The sequence below is a fragment of the Salmo salar genome, chromosome 23 (genome assembly GCF_965601325.2).
Source record: "Salmo salar chromosome 23, fSalSal1, whole genome shotgun sequence".
Taxonomy (NCBI): Eukaryota; Metazoa; Chordata; class Actinopteri; order Salmoniformes; family Salmonidae; genus Salmo; species Salmo salar.
Window position 1 is genome coordinate 43263951 of NC_138313.1, and position 23466 is coordinate 43287416.

Sequence of the window (23466 nt, forward strand, 5' to 3'; positions counted from 1 at the left end):
AAAAGTAAAGTGCAGTTTGTTTGTTTACAATGCGCCTTTGATTGAATAGTGCATTTGGGCTGAAGCTTCTAGGAATGAGATTACTTTCTAATCAATACAATTTGACCACTGGGAGGCAACATTTACTAAAGTAGGATATTCACTCAATGTGAGAATTCATCCATCGCTTATGAGAACAAGGGCATCCAACATCTGCTGCAGCAAATAAAAAGTCAGAAATACTGTAACCATGATAAATATTTGAACCTTAAAGGGACATTTCACCCTGGCTCTGCCATGGCATATAGTCATTATTATTATTATTGAGAAAAGACGTATCTTAATTGATAAATATTTGTATAATAAATACAAGTTTGTGAAAATATTGCTAAACAAATTCTAATTATTTTCTCTGCACATCAGGGGTTTGGAAAAAATATTTTAAAAGTTTTACACAGATAGGAAATACTATGATACAATACTATTTACACAAACTATTGCCATTTACATCCAGACACAAGATTATTATCTCAGACATTACAATAAAGCTTTACTTCTCACTCATTTAAACCCACCAAGATTAGACTGGACCAAGGAATCAGGAATTATCATAGATATTCGTTTAGTGAACCAATTAAGCCCAATTAACCCAAAATCTGCCAGGGCATTTCTTACACACCGCCCCAAGATTAAAATAGAATAATGTAAAAGATAACTAATGTAAAATATACTGTGTCTGTAAAATGTATGTAGTATGTATAAACTGGAAGTAGAAGTCTAAGTATTGTTGTCCTTTAGTTTACTCCAATTAAGGGAGGGTTAGGGGGAAAATTATTAAAGATAATACACTGCTCAAAAAAATAAAGGGAACACTTAGACAACACAATGTAACTCCAAGTCAATCACACTTCTGTGAAATCAAACTGTCCACTTAGGAAGCAACACTGATTGACAATAAATGTCACATGCTGTTGTGCAAATGGAATAGACAACAGGTGGAAATTATAGGCAATTAGCAAGACACCCCCAATAAAGGAGTGCTTCTGCAGGTGGGGACCACAGACCACTTCTCAGTTCCTATGCTTCCTGGCTGATGTTTTGGTCACTTTTGAATGCTGGCGGTGCTTTCACTCTAGTGGTAGCATGAGACGGAGTCTACAACCCACACAAGTGGCTCAGGTAGTGCAGCTCATCCAGGATGGCACATCAATGCGAGCTGTGGCAAGAAGGTTTGCTGTGTCTGTCAGCGTAGTGTCCAGAGCATGGAGGCGCTACCAGGAGACAGGCCAGTACATCAGGAGACGTGGAGGAGGCCGTAGGAGGGCAACAACCCAGCAGCAGGACCGCTACCTCCGCCTTTGTGCAAGGAGGAGCAGGAGAAGCACTGCCAGAGCCCTGCAAAATGACCTCCAGCAGGCCACAAATGTGCATGTGTCTGCTCAAACGGTCAGAAACAGACTCCATGAGGGTGGTATGAGGGCCCGACGTCCACAGGTGGGGGTTGTGCTTACAGCCCAACACCGTGCAGGACGTTTGGCATTTGCCAGAGAACACCAAGATTGGCAAATTTGCCACTGGCGCCCTGTGCTCTTCACAGATGAAAGCAGGTTCACACTGAGCACATGTGACAGACGTGACAGAGTCTGGAGACGCCGTGGAGAACGTTCTGCTGCCTGCAACATCCTCCAGCATGACCGGTTTGGCGGTGGGTCAGTCATGGTGTGGGGTGGCATTTCTTTGGGGGCCGCACAGCCCTCCATGTGCTCGCCAGAGGTAGCCTGACTGCCATTAGGTACCGAGATGAGATCCTCAGACCCCTTGTGAGACCATATGCTGGTGCGGTTGGCCCTGGGTTCCTCCTAATGTAAGACAATGCTAGACCTCATGTGGCTGGAGTGTGTCAGCAGTTCCTGCAAGAGGAAGGCATTGATGCTATGGACTGGCCCGCCCGTTCCCCAGATCTGAATCCAATTGAGCACATCTGGGACATCATGTCTCGCTCCATCCACCAACGCCACGTTGCACCACAGACTGTCCAGGAGTTGGCGGATGCTTTAGTCCAGGTCTTGGAGGAGATCCCTCAGGAGACCATCCGCCACCTCATCAGGAGCATGCCCAGGCGTTGTAGGGAGGTCATACAGGCACGTGGAGGCCACACACACTACTGAGCCTCATTTTGACTTGTTTTAAGGACATTACATCAAATTTGGATCAGCCTGTAGTGTGGTTTTCCACTTTAATTTTGAGTGTGACTCCACATCCAGACCTCCATGGGTTGATAAATTGGATTTCCATTGATTACTTTTGTGTGATTTTGTTGTCAGCACATTCAACTATGTAAAGAAAAAAGTATTTAATAAGATTATTTCTTTCATTCAGATCTAGGATGTGTTGTTTAAGTGTTCCCTTTATTTTTTTGAGCAGTATATATTAAAATAAAGTAAAAATAAATAGAATAGAGTTGAATACAATGACAGAAGGGAACTTCAGTATAATGATAAACACAGTAGGCTATGGTGACAGATATAATAAGGGTTTATCATTTGAAAAACTCTTCACTTCTCAGTTAGAAACAGTAGTAATTATAGATGACTCATGCAGTAAACATACTGACCCTCTCCCTCACCTGCTGCGTATTGTACGCTAATGAGGAGCATATGGAGCTTTGAGGTCATCAAAGAGCTTTACTGGAGAGCTCCCGACTGGAAGATCCCTTCTGGAGAGCTCCCTACTGGAAGATCCCTTCTGGAGAGCGCCCTACTGGAAGATCCCTTCTGGAGAGCTCCCTACTGGAAGATCCCTTCTGGAGAGCTCCCTACTGGAAGATCCCTTCTGGAGAGCTCCCTACTGGAAGATCCCTTCTGGAGAGCTCCCTACTGGAAGATCCCTTCTGGAGAGCTCCCTACTGGAAGATCCCTTCTGGAGAGCTCCCTACTGGAAGATCCCTTCTGGAGAGCTCCCTACTGGAAGATCCTTTCTGGTGAGCTCCCTACTGGAAGATCCCTTCTGGAGAGCGCCCTACTGGAAGATCCCTTCTGGAGAGCTCCCTACTGGAAGATCCCTTCTGGAGAGCTCCCTACTGGAAAATGCACTGTATCCCTTCCACAGTGGTCACATTCCAGAGATCCATTTGTAGATCCTAACACCACCAGTTACAGTAAATGGTGACGTCCTTCGATGTGACGTCGGTAAATGTGGTGACAGTGAATATAATGTATGTGTCCGCCAATCAAAAGGACTATTTAATTAATGGCTAAAGTGGGTTATTGCTTATTGCTTATAACCACCTAGCCTCACCAACATTGTTTTTAGAATGAGTTTATCTGAGAGTCCTAAAGCTTGTATGGACTCTCATGTACAGTACCAGTCAGAAGTTTGGACACACCTACTCATTCAAGGGTTTTTCTTTATTTTTACTATTTTCTACATTGTAGAATAATAGTGAAGACATCAGAACTATGAAATAACACATATGGAATCATGTAGTAACCAAAAAAGTGTTAACCAAATTAAATATATACTGCTCAAAAAAATAAAGGGAACACTTAAACAACACAACCTAGATCTGAATGAAAGAAATAATCTTATTAAATACTTTTTTCTTTACATAGTTGAATGTGCTGACAACAAAATCACACAAAAAGAATCAATGGAAATCCAATTTATCAACCCATGGAGGTCTGGATTTGGAGTCACACTCAAAATTAAAGTGGAAAACCACACTACAGGCTGATCCAACTTTGATGTAATGTCATTAAAACAAGTCAAGATGAGGCTCAGTAGTGTGTGTGGCCTCCACGTGCCTGTATGACATCCCTAAAATGCCTGGGCATGCTCCTGATGAGGTGGCGGATGGTCTCCTGAGGGATCTCCTCCCAGACCTGGACTAAAGCATCCGCCAACTCCTGGACAGTCTGTGGTGCAACGTGGCATTGGTGGATGGAGTGAGACATGATGTCCCAGATGTGCTCAATTGGATTCAGGTCTGGGGAACGGGCGGGCCAGTCCATAGCATCAATGCCTTCCTCTTGCAGGAACTGCTGACACACTCCAGCCACATGAGGTCTAGCATTGTCTTGCATTAGGAGGAACCCAGGGCCAACCGCACCAGCATATGGTCTCACAAGGGGTCTGAGGATCTCATCTCGGTACCTAATGGCAGTCAGGCTACCTCTGGCGAGCACATGGAGGGCTGTGCGGCCCCCCAAAGAAATGCCACCCCACACCATGACTGACCCACCGCCAAACCGGTCATGCTGGAGGATGTAGCAGGCAGCAGAACGTTCTCCACGGCGTCTCCAGACTCTGTCACGTCTGTCACGTGCTCAGTGTGAACCTGCTTTCATCTGTGAAGAGCACAGAGCGCCAGTGGCGAATTTGCCAATCTGGTTGTTCTCTGGCAAATGCCAAACACCCTGCACGGTGTTGGGCTGTAAGCACAACCCCCACCTGTGGACGTCGGGCCCTCATACCACCCTCATGGAGTCTGTTTCTGACCGTTTGAGCAGACACATGCACATTTGTGGCCTGCTGGAGGTCATTTTGCAGGGCTCTGGCAGTGCTTCTCCTGCTCCTCCTTGCACAAAGGCGGAGGTAGCGGTCCTGCTTCTGGGTTGTTGCCCTCCTACAGCCTCCTCCACGTCTCCTGATGTATTGGCCTGTCTCCTGGTAGCGCCTCCATGCTCTGGACACTACGCTGACAGACACAGCAAACCTTCTTGCCACAGCTCGCATTGATGTGCCATCCTGGATGAGCTGCACTACCAGAGCCACTTGTGTGGGTTGTAGACTCCGTCTCATGCTACCACTAGAGTGAAAGCACCGCCAGCATTCAAAAGTGACCAAAACATCAGCCAGGAAGCATAGGAACTGAGAAGTGGTCTGTGGTCCCCACCTGCAGAAGCACTCCTTTATTGGGGGTGTCTTGCTAATTGCCTATAATTTCCACCTGTTGTCTATGCCATTTGCATAACAGCATGTGAAATGTATTGTCAATCAGTGTTGCTTTCTAAGTGGACAGTTTGATTTCACAGAAGTGTGATCGACTTGGAGTTACATTGTGTTGTTTAAGTGTTCCCTTTATTTTTTTGAGCAGTGTATTTTATATTTGACATTCTTCAAAGTAGCCACCCTTGGCCTTGATGACAGTTTTCCACACTCTTGGTATTCTCTCAACCAGCTTCAGTAGGTAGTCACTTGGAATGCCCCTAAAGCTGGTCTCATGTATCTCAAAGTGTCATAATATTAGAACAGAGCAGAACACAGCCTTTAAGTTGCCCTAAAACATTTTTTTAAAGAGAGATCATAGTGATTTCCATGTACTTACTTACTTACTCACTCTATCAACACAAATCACCTCTGGCACCACGGATAGATCTCAGCCTGTACAACACCCACACTCAGTCTTATAGTGCGTCTTAACGAGAGAGAGAGAGAGTACAGTAGTTAGTTATCCAGTTCATCCGGTGGCAATGTTAAGCCACATACCTGGCTTATCAGGTACAAAACACATTCAAAAAGCTTTGCATAAACACTAGTTTAAACAAAAAATGTAATAATGAAAATATGATCACTTTTCCGTACGTTTTTCCCGTTCTAACCAGGTGGACAGTAAAGTATCTAAGTATCTTATTCTGTTCTGTTCCATCCATTCCATGCTATTATATTATCTCCTATTCTTTCTATTCTAACATGTGAGGTGAAATATCATTCCACCAAATCTCCAGCAACCCCCCCTTACTATAGACACAGATTGTGGAAGATGTTTTTATTTAACCGGTCAGTTTATTTATTTATTTAGTCAGTTAAGAACAAAGTATTATTTTACAATGACGGCCTATCCGGCCAAACCCTCCTCTAACCCGGACAACGCTGGGCCAATTGTGCACCGCCATATGGGAGATCACGGCCAGTTGTAATACAGCCCGGGATCGAACAAGGGTCTGTAGTGAAACCTCTAGAACCGACATGCAGTGACTTAGGAGCGCTCACTCAGGAGATCTTCCAAACTAAACTGTTTGATAGGATACGTAATTATGCATCAACAATACATTACAATCAATTTACCATTCTCACTCTGACTGTTTCTAGCCTTTTCACAGCGCTATATTTACATTCAACCGTTTTTTTAAATCACACCCCAGGGGAGAGCTTACAATTATAAAACATAATGTAATTGGATGGAAGCATAGATGCACGTGCTCACTCTGACGCCTGCTAGCTTTTATTGGGCGATTTGGTTTCCATGGCCCGGTGCCCCGGGTGAGCGGTCCAGAGCCCTTAAATAAATTAGCCACCTACCCCGAGCACCGGGCAATGCAAAACGAACTTGCCCAATCTCAACACAAGCAACACTACACCGAGCAGCTGTGTTTTTGTCAGAGCTGAGGAGTCGTCCAAACGTCCGCAAGAGTTAAAAGAAAGAGTGAAAGAGGCCACAATGAAGACCCAAACTACATTCGCCTTCTCCGTACAACTATTTGCTCTTTGTTTTCTGGTTGGTGCCATTTACACAGTGAATGGTAAGTACTTTTTGTTTGTTTATAGTAAACCTTTATAATGCGTTTAGCACGCCGTGTGTCGGGTTGACGGTAGATATCAGTCGGTGGTGTCATGACTGTTTTTCTTCGGAAAGTGGTGCAATTTATATATATTCGACAGTGTGTGGGTAAGAGGTAGACATTCCAAGCCTGGCATAAGAGGTAGACATTCCAAGCCTGGCATAAGAGGTAGACATTCCAAGCCTGGCATAAGAGGTAGACATTCCAAGCCTGGCATAAGAGGTAGACATTCAAAGCCTGGCATAAGAGGTAGACATTCCAAGCCTGGCATAAGTGGCAATACCGATTTAGTTTATTCCCCAAAGTAACAACCGCGCATTCCTGTGTTGGGAATTTGAGAGTTATGAGTGAGTCATTGGAACACATTGCCGCATGGAATCGAGTACGTTTTGCTTTGACTCTGTAGAAAAATATATATTTTGCTTTATTTGCTCTAACAATATGCAGTGGACGGTTTAACACACTTATCTACAGTGGTGGTTGGTTAAGTCTGACGTGGCTAATCTAATTTGTATCACTCCCGCGGTAACAATTGTGCTTAAACTACTATCAACCAACTACTATTCTATGTAGGTTTAAAGATCACATAAACCGTTCATGGTTACAGTGCCTCACAAACCAGGAAACCTATTCTGAATAACTATTCCAAAAATCTTAAGGCATAAGTAGTTAAGTATAAAAACCTCCTAATGAAAAAACTCACACCTAAGGACATTCTGTTCAAAGTGCTCCTCACAGTGGTGTCCATTATGTTTGTCCAACTCTCATCCGCATGTCGTTGGCACTGCTTTGTTTGCGCCCAGGAAATGTGGACAAATAGAAAGAACATACAAGACTGTTGCCTTCATCCTCAACTGTCGTCAGAAAAGTGGACATTTTGTGACCAGCAGTAGCCTACTTTTCAGTTTGATATGCCTAAGCATGTGGGCAATTCCACAGTAATGGCATTGCCCCGAGACTCCGATTTCAAAGTTTAGCTCACCATACAACTCTAGGCACAAGGACACATTTTAACAATTTACACTGAACATTTTACAAAAACACATTTACTGGAAGAACTGCAGATGGAATTTTGGTAAAATCTCCCAGTTTTCTTTAATTTGTCCACGTTTCCCAAAAACTCTGTTAAATATCTGCTTTTAATTAAGATTCAAGATGTCTGCAGAAAGAATGGGGTGTCAGCGACGACATGACACCCTGACTTTGAAAAATCTCTTTTGGTTATTGAACTACAGTAAGTGAGGTGGATTTACACCCGATAACTGAATTTCATCATGGGTCCCTGATCTGTACTACACAGGAATGCATAATAATGGATATGAATGTCATTCTCTTCATGGTGATGTTTCCTAAATAGGTTGTAGCAGATATCCTCTTTTGCGTATTTGGGTATTACTCTACACACTGACTAGGCTTGGGTGGTTTACCGTATCCCTTGGCTTTTACCAAATGTTTATTTTTAAATGCCATCAACTAATTCTTTTAAGTTTTTCAATTAATATGAATATTTGTAGCTACTTTTTAAGTTAATACCTGCAGTCAACTTGTGCAATACGTTAGGAGATAAAGCAGATTGACTTCTTCATTTCACCTGACACATGATTTTACATTTATAATGCTTACTGTAGTCCTCCAGAACAGTTGAGCCAGTCACGTGTTTGTTTGTAAATAGCACAACGGGAGAAAGTGGGAGCTGGTGAGTCCATAGCGTTGTGTATATGTGTATATATAGATATATATATATATATATATATCAGCTATTCTCTTTTGTGTGTGTGTGGCCCATGGGAGGTGAGGAAGTTACACACGTATACAATTCACTACTAAATGTTTGCCATCAGATATCTTATAATGGCTTTAATGCCAGAAGTCAAAGAGCTCTGGTTGAGTTCTGTACAGTTGCCATTTTTTCCCTGTGCGTCCTGCTAGCATTTTGTTCCCCCTCGTCTGTTGTTCTCCCATCTGCTCCGTGTGCTGCTGTTTCTTTAGGAAAAACACAGCTACTGAACTTTGCACAATTTCTCTCGTTCACTTTCGCTCGTAAATGTCCACACTCATCGAAAATGACATTTGGTAGCTACTAGCTACGCTTGTATAACTTTATGAGCTGGATTTGCCTGTCTTTGCGATTAGTTTGATAGTTTTCGCTCGTTAGCATTTAGCTAACAGCATCTGTGATTTCATTGTTACTTTGTGCTAATTTTGTTAGCATTCTGGTAAGAGGCCAAATGGACTTGTCTTGCATGTTAGCGCTCCCTTGTGTGCTATGTTGGTAATACTGTAAATCCCAGGATGAGAGAAGGTCGGTATGACAATATTAAAATCTGGATACCTCCCAAGCCTAACACTGACTATTCTTTTAATGACCTCTGCCCTCAAGTAAGACCAAATTGTTCCAGACCGGATCAAATCTGAACCAATCATAGATGTACGTCTGTTTCACAAGTTTGGACAACAAAGTACACTAGAGTACATTATAGTGTCTTCAACTCGTGTACTGTGCTGTCCAAACTTGTGAACTCAACTGTGGTTTGTGACTACTATGATTTTCCCCTTGTAGCCAATTCAATTGCAGAAATTACATTACCAATTTCCTAACAGAATTTACAGTTTTAATCACTTAATAATTCATAAAGAAAATTGATATCAGTAAAAGCACTAACCAATTGATAAGTCTACCTTTTACATGTTACTTCTGTGAACTTTTATTATCAGATTCCTCCTCATGAGAGAGAGAAATTAGAAAATATCTTAGATGTTTTTTTTTTGGTAACAGAATTTCAAGGCAATGTTTCTTAACTTGCAGAACAATTCCTCCAAAATAAAGTATGTGTTGATATTAGTTGACAGGGGTCTTTACTTTGTGTTTTGCTGTATTTTGAATACCTTTTAAGACTTTCTTTCTGCTAGATGTTTTCTAAGACCCATTTCCCATCTGTTTGACCAGAAATAAAAACCTTTCCTTATTCCTAATATTTAACATGGGAAATGTATAAAGTGTGTGTGTGTGTGTGTGTGTGTGTGTGTGTGTGTGTGTGTGTGCTTTAATTTCTCAAAAATATAGACACCTAGCTTTCATTTAACACCAATTTGACATGCTTCTAATTTCTGAAAAATATAGACACCTAGCTTTCATTTAACACCAATTTGACATGCTTCTATGTACTTTACATGTTGGTGCTCATGGGTCCTTTTACATGGAAATGACCATATGTGACCCACCACCTCAATTCGTTCTTATGTAGCAACATTTTAAGTGTTATTTTTGTATTTTTTTTTTACATCGGATAAAAGTATAGACTCAGAGCTACAAAATGGTAGCAGTTGAAGAACAATGGGAAGTAATTCTGCTTTGAAAGTTGATAAACTTGTAAACCCACTTTTGAGAAAATGTCCCTTGAATGTTTTGGTACACCTACTGGAGAGCTCTTTGTCTACACCTATTCAGCATTATTCACACCCTCTTAAGCCTTAGCCCCACCCATCTCTAAGGATTCACATGTGAGGCCATGTGCTAAACAGCGTGAGTAAGGTAGTGTAGTAAACAACCAAAGATTTCAAGACTAAAAGTGCTGAAACTAGTAGCCTACAATAAGGAAGAATTCCAGGTAAAAATGCACTTTATTTAGTCCTTGGCCTATATCCTAATCTGACTTTGAAAGTGTACAGATAAAAATATTGTGTGTGTGTATGTATGTATATATATATATATATATATATATATATATATATATATATATATATATTAGATGATGCTTACCCAGACACTTGTCTAAATTGATGTCATGTGAAATAAATGCTGTAACCACCCCCCCAGCCACATCTAGCTAAGTGGATGGGTCACTATTGTCTAGACATGTACACATGTTCATGAAATACAATAGATGGTCATAATCATCCCCAGACACACCTGGCTAACTTGATGAATTATGTAATCATTCTCTTGTGAAGTGGAGTCTTTTGTTTAGACAGCTAGCTAGCTAAACAATGAACCATAATCCCAACCCATAGCTACAATACAAATGGATTGACATAGCTAGTCACTATGCATGAAATGCTGTAGTATCAATCTGCAGGTAGCTAAAGCTAACCAACTAGGTTCGTAGTACTCTGCTGTATTATTGTGCATGCAATGATGGTCCATGGTGGTCAATAATGGGGGGGGGGGGAACTGTTAGTTGTGTTAAGTAATGTCTTTGTAATATCACAAACGGCCGTGGCAGTTTCACCGCTACGGATTGCAGCTTTAAAGGAGAAAATCCCTGCCCTAAAATACAGTCAAACTAAATTTTCTTCTCAAGGGCATTAGACTAGTCACGGTAAATGGGTGTGGCGGCTGCAGCAACCCAACATTGAGTCACTTCTCTGGATGTTGCCGGCGGAGGTAGAATTCAGAGTTCAGGTCTGGGAACTTCCTGCCATTAATGACCACTCCAAGCCATGCAGAAAGTATTCATCATACATTTACATTTAAGTCATTTAGCAGATGCTCTTATCCAGAGCGACTTACAAATTGGTGCATTCACCTTATGATATCCAGTGGAACAACCACTTTACAATAGTGCATCTAAATCTTTTAAGGGGGGGGGGGGGGGGGTTAGAAGGATTACTTTATCCTATCCTAGGTATTCCTTAAAGAGGTGGGGTTTCAGGTGTCTCCGGAAGGTGGTGATTGACTCCGCTGTCCTGGCGTCATGAGGGAGCTTGTTCCACCATTGGGGTGTCAGAGCAGCGAACAGTTTTGACTGGGCTGAGCGGGAACTGTGCTTCCTCAGAGGTAGGGGGGCCAGCAGGCCAGAGGTGGATGAACGCAGTGCCCTTGTTTGGGTGTAGGGCCTGATCAGAGCCTGAAGGTATGGAGGTGCCGTTCCCTTCACAGCTCCGTAGGCAATCACCATGGTCTTGTAGCGGATGCGAGCTTCAACTGGAAGCCAGTGGAGAGAGCGGAGGAGCGGGGTGACGTGAGAGAACTTGAGAAGGTTGAACACCAGACGGGCTGCGGCGTTCTGGATGAGTTGTAGGGGTTTAATGGCACAGGCAGGGAGCCCAGCCAACAGCGAGTTGCAGTAATCCAGACGGGAGATGACAAGTGCCTGGATTAGGACCTGCGCCGCTTCCTGTGTGAGGCAGGGTCGTACTCTGCGAATGTTGTAGAGCATGAACCTACAGGATCGGGTCACCGCCTTGATGTTAGTGGAGAACGACAGGGTGTTGTCCAGGATCACGCCAAGGTTCTTAGCACTCTGGGAGGAGGACACAAGGGAGTTGTCAACCGTGATGGCGAGATCATGGAACGGGCAGTCCTTCCCCGGGAGGAAGAGCAGCTCCGTCTTGCCGAGGTTCAGCTTGAGGTGGTGATCCGTCATCCACACTGATATGTCTGACAGACATGCAGAGATGCGATTCGCCGCCTGGTTATCAGAAGGGGGAAAGGAGAAGATTAATTGTGTGTCGTCTGCATAGCAATGATAGGAGAGACCATGTGAGGATATGACAGAGCCAAGTGACTTGGTGTATAGCGAGAATAGGAGAGGCCTAGAACAGAGCCCTGGGGGACACCAGTGGTGAGAGCGCATGGTGCGGAGACAGATTCTCGCCACGCCACCTGGTAGGAGCGACCTGTCAGGTAGGACGCAATCCAAGCGTGGGCCACGCCGGAGATGCCCAACTTGGAGAGGGTGGAGAGGAGGATCTGATGGTTCACAGTATCAAAGGCAGCAGATAGGTCTACAAGGATGAGAGCAGAGGAGAGAGAGTTAGCTTTAGCAGTGCGGAGAGCCTCCGTGACATAGAGAAGAGCAGTCTCAGTTGAATGCCCAGTCTTGAAACCTGACTGATTAGGATCAAGAAGGTCATTCTGAGAGAGATAGCAGGAGAGCTGGCCAAGGACGGCACGTTCAAGAGTTTTAGAGAGAAAAGAAAGAAGGGATACTGGTCTGTAGTTGTTGACATCGGAGGGATCGAGTGTAGGTTTTTTCAGAAGGGGTGCAACTCTCGCTCTCTTGAAGACGGAAGGGACGTAGCCAGCGGTCAAGGATGAGTTGATGAGCGAGGTGAGGAAGGGGAGAAGGTCTCCGGAAATGGTCTGGAGAAGAGAGGAGGGGATAGGGTCAAGTGGGCAGGTTGTTGGGCGGCCGGCCGTCACAAGACGCGAGATTTCATCTGGAGAGAGAGGGGAGAAAGAGGTCAAAGCACAGGGTAGGGCAGTGTGAGCAGGACCAGCGGTGTCGTTTGACTTAGCAAACGAGGATCGGATATCGTCAACCTTCTTTTCAAAATGGTTGACGAAGTCATCCGCAGAGAGGGAGGAGGGGGGGGGAGGGGGAGGAGGATTCAGAAGGGAGGAGAAGGTAGCAAAGAGCTTCCTAGGGTTAGAGGCAGATGCTTGGAATTTAGAGTGGTAGAAAGTGGCTTTAGCAGCAGAGACAGAAGAGGAGAATGTAGAGAGGAGGGAGTGAAAGGATGCCAGGTCCGCAGGGAGGCGAGTTTTCCTCCATTTCCGTTCGGCTGCCCGGAGCCCTGTTCTGTGAGCTCGTAGTGAGTCGTCGAGCCACGGAGCAGGAGGGGAGGACCGAGCCGGCCTGGAGGATAGGGGACAGAGAAAATCAAAGGATGCAGAAAGGGAGGAGAGGAGGGTTGAGGAGGCAGAATCAGGAGATAGGTTGGAGACGGTTTGAGCAGAGGAAAGAGATGATAGGATGGAAGAGGAGAGAGTAGCGGGAGAGAGAGAGCGAAGGTTGGAACGGCGCAATACCATCCGAGTAGGGGCAGAGTGAGAAGTGTTGGATGAGAGCAAGAGGGAAAAGGATACAAGGTAGTGGTCGGAGATTTGGAGGGGAGTTGCAATGAGATTAGTGGAAGAACAGCATCTAGTAAAGATGAGGTCAAGCGTATTGCCTGCCTTGTGAGTAGGGGGGGAAGGTGAGAGGGTGAGGTCAAAAGAGGAGAGGAGTGGAAAGAAGGAGGCAGAGAGGAATGAGTCAAAGGTAGACGTGGGGAGGTTAAAGTCACCCAGAACTGTGAGAGGTGAGCCATCCTCAGGAAAGGAACTTATCAAGGCGTCAAGCTCATTGATGAACTCTCCAAGGGAACCTGGAGGGCGATAAATGATAAGGATGTTAAGCTTGAAAGGGCTGGTAACTGTGACAGCATGGAATTCAAATGAGGAGATAGACAGATGGGTCAGGGGAGAAAGAGAGAATGTCCACTTGGGAGAGATGAGGATTCCAGTGCCACCACCCCGCTGGCTCGATGCTCTAGGGGTATGCGAGAACACGTGGGCAGACGAAGAGAGAGCAGTAGGAGTAGCAGTGTTATCTGTGGTAATCCATGTTTCCGTCAGCGCCAGGAAGTCTAGGGACTGGAGGGTAGCATAGGCTGAGATGAACTCAGCCTTGTTGGCTGCAGACCGGCAGTTCCAGAGGCTGCCGGAGACCTGGAACTCCACGTGGGTCGTGCGCGCTGGGACCACCAGGTTAGAGTGGCAGTGGCCACGCGGTGTGAAGTGTTTGTATGGCCTGTGCAGAGGGGAGAGAACAGGGATAGACAGACACATAGTTGACAAGCTACAGAAGTGTTGTTTCTTGTATTATTGTCTCTTGTGTCTTTAGAGAACTGTTTCACTTTGATATCCTTTTTCTTCTGTCCTGATTTTCTCTTTCTTTTCTTCTGTTAACTAGATATTCTTTGTTGTTCTTCGTTAGCTAGCTAGCTTCTTCCAAAAGAGTCCCTAGCAACTGCTTAGCAACTGGTAAACAATTCAGCTAGCTAAGATAACTACAATTTTATGAAAAATAGTTATTTTTCAAAAGCCTATCTTCTTTGTTTGTTGCTTGTTTTTTCTCCTATTCAGTCTTGCAGTTTTCTTTTGCTTTTTTCCGATGTACTTCACTCTAAAAACCATGTAAATTTCAATATTTGTAGGAGCTCATTTTTCAGCTGCTGCTGCTCAAATTGGAGTTCCGTACCTCTTGTCCTATTCCACATTTCTATTGTGTCACAGCCTGAATTCAAATCAATTACATTTTTGCACATTTTTTGAAAAATGAAATACAGAAATATAATTTTACATAAGTACAGCAGTGAGTGTTTCTGGGTAAGTCTTTAAGAGCTTTCCACACCTGGATTGTGCAACATTTTCCCATTTATTGTTTCCTAAGTTCTTCAAGCTGTGGTTGTTGATCATTGCTAGACAACCATTTTCAGGTCTTGCTGTAGATTTAAGTCAAAACTAACTCAGCCAATCTGGAACATTCAATGTATTCTTAGTAATCAACTCCAGTGTATATTTGGCCTTGTGTTTTAGGTTATAAGGTGAATTCATCTTGTCTGGTTGCAAGCTTACTGACTCAGCTTTTGCTCCTGGATTTTGCCAGTGCTTAGCTCTGTTTTTTTTTCTGTTTTTTTTTATCCAGAAACTCCAGTCCTTAACGATTACAAGCAAACCCATAACATGATGCATCCACCACTATGCTTGAAAACATGGAGAGTGGTACTCAGTATGTATTGGGGCAAATGCCCCAATACATACTAACACTTTGTATTCAGGACAAAAAGTGAATTGCTTTGCCACATTTTTTGCAGTATTACTTTAGTGGCTTATGGCAAACAGGATACATGTTTTGGAATATTTGCATTCTGTACAGGTTTCCTTCTTTTGACTCTGGCATTTAGGTTAGTATTGTGGTGTAATTACACTGTTGTTGATCCATCCTCAGTTTTCTCCTATCACAGCCATTTAAAACTCTGTAACTGGTTTAAAGTCGTCATTGGCTTCATGGTGAAATCCCTGAGCGGTTTCCTTCCTCTCTGGCAACTGAATTAGGAAGGACGCCTGCATCGCTGTAGTGACTGGGTGTATTCATACACCATCCAAAGCGTAATTAATCAAGGGCATATTCAGTTTCGTTTATCTTTACCCATCCACCGATAGGTGCCCTTTGCGAGGCATTGGAAAACCTCCCTGGTCTTTGTGGTTGAATCTGTGTTTTGAAATTCACTGCTTGACCAAGAGACCTTATAGACACTTACAGACCTTACAGACACTTGTATGTGTGGGGTACAGAGATGAGGTAGACACTATTATTGCACACAGTGAGTCCATGAAACTTATTATGTGACTTGTTAAGATCATTTTTATTCCTGAACTTATTTATGCTTGCCATAACAAAGGGGTTGAATACTTATTGACTCATTTCAGCTTTTCATTTTCAATAGAATTGTAAACATTTCTGAAAACATTATTCCACCTTGACATTATGTGGTATTGTGTGTAGGCCAGTGTAAAATAAAAAATAAATAAAGTCAGCCTGTAACAAAATGTGTAAAGTCAAGGGGTGTGAATTCTTTCTGAAAGCACTGTACCTGTCCGTATACTTTCCTCACTGAACCCTTTCAATGTTACTGAACCACCAGCAGCCCTGCTGCACCAGGGAGGCAAGGAAAGGCCACTGTTTTGGTCTTCATCCTGCCCTAGCAGTGTCATATATAAAATGTTTACAAGACCAGGGAAGAACTGAAGGGTCTGGGAATGAAGGCAGGGGGTTTGTTATGGGTAGCTTTGACTGGGAAGGCTCAGAGTAAGATTCAGTGCCTGATTGACAGGAGCTGAGCTTTACTGGGCTGTCCTGGTTATTCATCCACAATAGTTGCTGCAAAGGACAATATCAGAGCCAGTATAGTTTGGGTTGGTTCTATGGTAGGAATCAGGGTCACTGGTCCCCTGTGTTCGGACTTGTGGGGAGGGAAGTGCAAAGCCATGTTTTGTGTCATGCTGAGGCGTAGCTTCTCACAACAAGACCACTCCAGTCAGCTGAGAGAGACGAGGCTAAATATAGCTGGACTGCAGGGCCAATTGCTCGATTTCTAGTGTGTGTTTGTCCTATGAACCATTCAAAAGGCTGCTGCCTGCCATAGCACTTGCCATCTGCAGTGCCAGTAGGGTCCAGCCTTTGGGGACCTGTCTTATTTTGTTCTGATGACTTTACTTTTAATGTCAACCGATTGGGTCTCATATTCATTTTAAATAACGACCGGCTAATGAATCTTTCATCGCAGTATGGAACATTCTAATTCGGGCTTCAATCATTGTCACTCGTCCCACATTCCAATCTGCTGTGTTAAATATTTTAAACGCCATCCCATGATCTGATACATGTAGCCAAACTCCATTCAAACTTCACAGCGTTATTTTGTGGCCACCAAAGAGACTCACTTGATTTAAAACCTTCCACAGTTTTACAAGATGCGTTTCTGCTCGTTCTACACCACCTGAAGTGTAACACAGAGAAATGGAGTCATTCAGACACCAAAAGGTTGTTGATTGAATCCCTGAGCTGACAAGGTAAAAATCTGTTGTTCTGCCCCTAAACAAGGCAGTTAACCCACTGTTCCTAGGCAGTCGCTGTAAATAAGACTTGCCTAGTTAAAATAATAATATACTCGTGTATAGCATGAAATTCATAGAAGCTACTGTAGCCTATGTGAGTTAGCATACCTCTGAGATTAAGTTCAGGTATTATTCCCTTCGTTTCAGTGTGCTTTCATCTTCTTTGGTGCTTAATGAATATTGACGCTGAAGGGGGATTTCCCCCCCCCCCCCCGTTCCCATTTGGCGCCTATGGCAGTAAGTCAATGGACTTCGGCTGGTGCTCTACAGGTCTCAGACCCTGACAAATATCCTACAAATCATCTGTAAATTATCAACTGTGTCCAGTAGAAGCTCCTGCTAGCAAACTTGCAACATTGTATAAAATATTCTGGGCACACAGTTACTTGCTCCAGTGAACTCGGGACAGACACAGCTGTAGGCTATTTGTGCAAGCGATAAGAAGTAGGAGCGGCAGGTAGCTTAGCGGTTAAGAGCTTTAGGCCAGTTACCAAAAGGTCACTGGTTCGAATCCCTGAGCTGACAAGGTGAAAAAATCTCTGTGCCCTTGAGTTAAGCACTTAACCCTAATTGCTCCTGTAAGTCACTCTGGATAAGAGCTTCTGCTAAATTACTCAAATGTGAAAAAGTAATCAGGTATTTATTACGCATTACAAATATTTGTCCAATACATTGAGGAAATATTATCATTCTCAATGGATTCTAACAGACTGTGTTACTTGCTGTTTGAGGTGAAGAAAAATTACTTTTGAGAAGCTCCACAGCTCATTAGTGGTGGTGCGTTAAGACAATCAGAAATACTATCAGACATCCCTAAATGGGCACATTTATAGACCTACATTTGTGCATAGGCCAGGTAGCCTAGGCCTACTTCTAGATGCGGAATTAGGTGTGCACCCTTACTCAACAGTCACCCTTGTCGGTGTGTGCCTGTTGGTCCAAGCAGCCTGAGATTCTCAGCAGCAGATTAATCTGGAGTGACTCCTCATTTCCTGGAACTCCTAAACCCAAAACCTCAGATGGTCTCTATACAGGGAAATGTATTTCCTCCGACTATACTGGAGGAGGCGTATACTTACGTGGTCAACTCATGTCCTAACTCAAATCCAATCTCTGTCTGTGGACCTCCTGATTAGATGGTGAGTCATGTGGCTGAAGCCTTTCTGTGGTATTTGGACAAGCAGGGATCTGGGACATGGCAAAGGCATGTTTTCTTTTTGGATCAAAAAGGGGCTTAGATGGTGGCAGGGTGCATGGTAATGACTGCGGTCAGCTCGTTGGCACGGCAACATTTTAGAGTTTGAGGCCCCGATCTTGCTGGTAGAGAACTGTTTGCATTTTTAAGCCAATTTAATGCGATCCTACATATTCTGCCATGAAGCTGAGAGAACTTTGCAGTTTTAAAGGTCGTTTCCTGCGAATTTATGCATTTTGACATGTCATTTTGCTCAAACATAAGAACAAAATGAATATTGCTATATTCATTGTTTTTGTGTATTTCAATTCTCCCTTGACTGTCTATTTTATTTTGGTGATTGTTAGTTCTCAAATATTATATTATTTATAATTCTAAACTGGGTGGTTCGAGCCCTGAAAGCTGATTGGCTGACAGCCGTGGTATATTAGGCCGTATATCATGGGTATGACAAAACCATTTATTTTTGCTGCACTAATTATGTTGGTAACCAGTTTATAATAGCAATAAGGCACCTCTGTTTTGTGTTTTTGTTTTGTATATGGCCAATATACCACGGCTAAGGGTTGTATCCAGGCACTCCGTGTTGCGTCGTGTTAAAGAACAGACCTTAGCTTTGTTATATTGGCCACATACCACAAGCCCCCTCGGGCCTTATTGCTTAAATATATATCGGTCCATTATCTTTTCTGATTCTAAATGTTTTAAGCTTACACTTCATCCCAAATGTTTAAAAAATATATACATTTTGTAAAAAATGTTTGGACTTAGGCGACCCGGCCAAGGATTACAATGACATAAAAATACCTGAAAGGCTTGGGCTGTTACTCACTAGAATTGTATAATGACTGTAACAAACTGCCATGTGGGCCTGGCTGCCACACTGAGCTGAATGACTCTCTGGTTGGCTTATAATGAGGGGACATGCCTTCTCATACACCAGTATACCAAACATTAGGAACACCTTCGTAATATTGAGTTGCACCCTGCCTTTTGCCCTCAGAACAGATTCAATTTGTCAGGTCATGAACTCTACAAGGTGTCTAGCGTTCCACAGGGATGCTGGCCCATGTTAACTCCCACAGTTGTGTCAAGTTGGCTGGATGTCCTTTGGGTGGTGGACCATTTCTTGATACACACGGGAAACTCTTGTGTGAAAAACCCAGCAGCATTGCAGTTCTTGAAACAAAGCTTAACTTACTACCATACCCCGTTCAAAGGCACTTCAATGTTTTCATGGCCTTTCACCCTCTGAATGGCACACATACACAATCCATGTCTCAATAGTCTTGAGGCTTAAAAATCCTTATTTAACCAGTCACCTCCCCTTCATCTACACTGATTGATGTGGATTTAACAAGTGACATCAATTAGGGATCATAGCTTTCACTTGAATTCACATGGTTAGTCTGTTATGTAAAGACGTTCTTAATGTTTTGTCCACTCAGAGTATATCAAGTACACAAGTTACATTTGGTGGCAGTAGTGGGGTCCTGTTGGTGTTAATGTGAGCAGAGGTCAACACTTAAAACCGTCCACTGTAGACACTTATCAGGGCATGTTTATTCAACTGCTATTAACTCTTAATCATTGACCTCTTTTTATGTTCTCTCACAGAGACGGAATATTAATTGGTGTGGGTGATACAAGTGTCTCTAGCCTAGTCTCCTCAGACTTAACACTTCACTCAAATTTCAGCTGTTGAGAAAGGGAGACTAATCAACCAGATCAGCTGATCAAACATGTCGATACCCCCACTGCTGCCAATGAGTCAGCAAAGTCTTTCTAACCTCCACCCTGTGCTCCTTCTCCATTCCCATTTAATACTGAGGATAGAAAGAGGATGCATTTCTGAGGCTGGACTCCCCATGCCTCCCCGTGAGTTGGGGCCAATTTCATTTCTTGTCAATTCAGGAAGTATACGGAAATTCCAATTCCATGACCAACTGCCAATGAGTCAGAAAATCCCTTTATAAACTCCACCCTGTCTAAACTTCTTCTCCGTTCCTATTCAATACTGAGGATAGGAAGATGGTTACTTGCTGTAGCTGGACTCCTCATGCCTAAATAAAGGCTAAATACAAATAAATGTTGAATACTTTTTGAATAGAGATAAATTAGTGCACCACTTATTTTATTTTTTATCAACAGATGCCATCAGGATGGATATGTGTATATATATGTGTATATACGTGTATATATATATATGTGTGTGTGTGTGTGTGTGTGTGTGTGTGTGTGTGTGTGTGTGTGTGTGTGTGTGTGTGTGTGTGTGTGTGTGTGTGTGTGTATATATGTGTATGTGTGTATATATACATACACGTGTATATATATGTATATACACGTATATATGTATATATATACATGTATATACGTGTATATATATACATGTATATACGTGTATATATATGTATATATATATATACGTGTATATGTATATATTTATTTTAATGGCAGAAACTATTTGTAGAAGCGAAACGATTTCTCAATAAATGAAAGTGAAACTTTGGCTATAAGGAAAGCCACAGGTTATCACTGAAATGTGTTGACAACATAGAATGTAATAAACCACTTCCCTATGGTCACTTGATGTTTGTTAGGTAGCTTCTGCTGAACAGCAATACTGAATGAGCTGTTTTTAATTGGAGAAGAAAATTTGTGAAGTACCTATTTTGTTTTATGTCCCAGTGCTTATTTAGGCAATTTCTAGGGAGTCGTGGTGGTTAGACCACTGTTTTTAAGCTGCAACCACCTTGACAAATGTCTCTAATTGAATTTACTCACAGAAACCCAGTAAGTAGCACATGATCCACATTTCAGTTCCGAAGACCAGGACTGTGTTCAGTAGGGCACGAAATGGAAGAACTCAAACTCCATTTTTATTTTTCATTGCAAAACATTTTGCTACGGTGTACCCTAATGAGTTAGGTCATTGTTCTGACAGTCATTCTTTCAACATGGGCTACATTTTGCTTGGCACTCAAGGTTTTTCGGGAAGGAGTTGTCTGCTGCGTAGTAGGAAGTAAGGCTGTGAATTGCCAGGCACCTCACGATACAGTAATATCACAATACTTAGGTGCCAATTTTTGTGTATTGTGATTTGATATTCCAAACATATTGCTCACCATCTGTCTGCTGCAGAGGGACGAGAGCCATGAGAAAACAAGCTTTGATCAGTCATGGAAATAAAACTGCTGAAAACGAATTGGCTAGCTATTTAAAAAGATGACAAACAAGCTATGAAGGAAACAATTTTGGTACAGCCAATCAGCGCAAAAATAATATTGCCTTTTTTTTTTCTTAAAAAAAAAAATGTTTTATCAAAACTAATATCCTGATATGTAACTATAGATTTTCACTAGTGGAAAGAGGGCGGTTTCATTCCTCCCTAAAGATAAACAAACAGATATTGAGATAAGGACATGTGGGTTCAGAGACTGAGAGACTGGTGCTGCCAAAGCTTTGCCCCCAGAGACTGAGACTCCGCTCTCAAGGCCATGACACCACTGAAAACACATTATACCCCTAGGAAAAACATGTTGATGACTCGGTTTTGGGTTACATCGCATAACAGGATGTTGGTGAAATGGATCGTGCACAGGTGCACATCTTTTTGTGTTTATTTCTATTAGCAGGTTCTTGCCAAATAGCGAAAGGCTACATTGTGAAAAAGAAGATGGATGTCCTGTGTAAATTCCCTCTTAAAAAATGATCTGACAAAGAAGACCAAAAGGTCTTGAATGATGGCCCCAATGATGCCTTCGGAAAGTTTTCAGACCCCTCAACTTTTTCCACATTTTTGTTAAGTTACAGCCTTATTCTAAAATTGTTTTATATTTTTTATTTATCATTCTCAGCAATGTACACACACGACCCCATAATGACAAAGTTAAAAACAGTTTTTTAGAATTTGCTAATTTATTAAACAATTAAATAAGGTAATAAGGTAAGTATTTAGACCCTTTGCTATGAGACTCAAAATTGAGCTCAGGTGCATCCTGTTTCCATTGATCATCCTTGATGTATCTACAACTTGATTGGACTCCACCTGTGGTAAATTTAAATTGATTGGACATGATTTAGAAAGGCGCACACACCTATCTATATAAAGTCCCATAGTTGACGGTGCATGTCAGAGCAAAAACCAAGTCATGAGGTCGAAGGAATTGTCTGTAGCGCTCCGAGACAGGATTGTGTCAAGGCATAGATCTGGGGAAGGGTACCAAAACATTTCTGCAGCATTGAAGATCCCCAAGAACACAGTGGCCTCCACCATTCTTAAATGGAAGATGTTTGGAACCACCAAGACTCTTCCTAGAGCTGGCCGGCCGGCCAAACTGAGCAAGCTGGGGAGAAGGGACTTGGTCAGGGAGGTGACAAAAAGCCTGATGGTCACACTGACAGAGCTCCGGAGTTCCTCTGTGGAGATGGGAGAACCTTGCAGAAGGACAATCTTCCAGAAGGACAACCATCTCTGCAGCACTCCACCAATCAGGCCTTTATGGTAGTGGCCAGATGGAGGCCACTCCTCTGCAAAAGGCACATGACAGCCTACTTGGAGGCACCTAAAGGACTCTGACCATGAGAAAGAGGATTCTCTGATCTGATGAAACCAAGATTGAATTCCTTTGACCTGAATGCAAAGCGTCACATGTGGAGGAAACCTGGCACCATTCCTTCGGTGAAGTATGGTGGTGGCAGCATCATGCGATGAGTGTTTTTCAGCGGCTGGGACTGGGAGATTAGTGAGGATCTAGGCAAAGATGAACGGAGCAAAGTACAGAGCTCCTTAACCTGCTCCAGAGCGCTCAGGACCTCAAACTAGGGTGAAAATTCACCTTCCAATAGGACAATGACCCTAAGCACACAGCCAAGCCAACGCAGGAGTGGCTTCGGGACAAGTCTCTGAATGTCCTTGAGTGGCCCAGCCAGAGCCTAGACTTGAACCCGCTCAAACATTGAACCCGCTCAAACATATCTGGAGAGACCTGAAAATAGCTGTGCTGCCACACTCCCCATCCAACCTGACAGCTTGAGAGGATCTGCAGAGAACAATGAAACTCCCCAAATACAGGTGTGCCAAGCTTGTAGCGTCATACCCCAGAAGACTGGATGCTGTAATCGCTGCCAAAGGTGCTTCAACAAAGTACTGAGTAAAGGGTCTGAATACTTATGTAAATGTAATATTTCAGTTTTTTTATAAATTGGCAAATTCTAAAACTTTTTGCTTTATCATTATGGGGTTATTGTGTGTAGATTGAGGGGGAAAAACAATTTTTAATCCGTTTTAGAGTAAGGTTGTAACGTAACAAAATGTGGGAAAAGTCGAGGGGTCTGAATACTTT

General features: G+C 43.0%; 1 protein-coding gene across 2 annotated transcripts in view; it reads left to right on the forward strand.

Moving 5' to 3' along the window:
• The first annotated feature begins 6286 nt into the window (after nt 1–6286).
• The window catches only part of LOC106584649 (lactadherin), a 46185-nt gene continuing 29005 nt past the window's right edge, over nt 6287–23466 (forward strand). For both annotated transcript variants that reach the window (XM_082968150.1, XM_082968151.1), the window contains exon 1: nt 6287–6500. In XM_082968150.1, the coding sequence (XP_082824276.1) occupies nt 6419–6500 (82 nt within the window). In that variant the 5' untranslated portion in view covers nt 6287–6418. The remainder of the gene's footprint in view (nt 6501–23466) is intronic.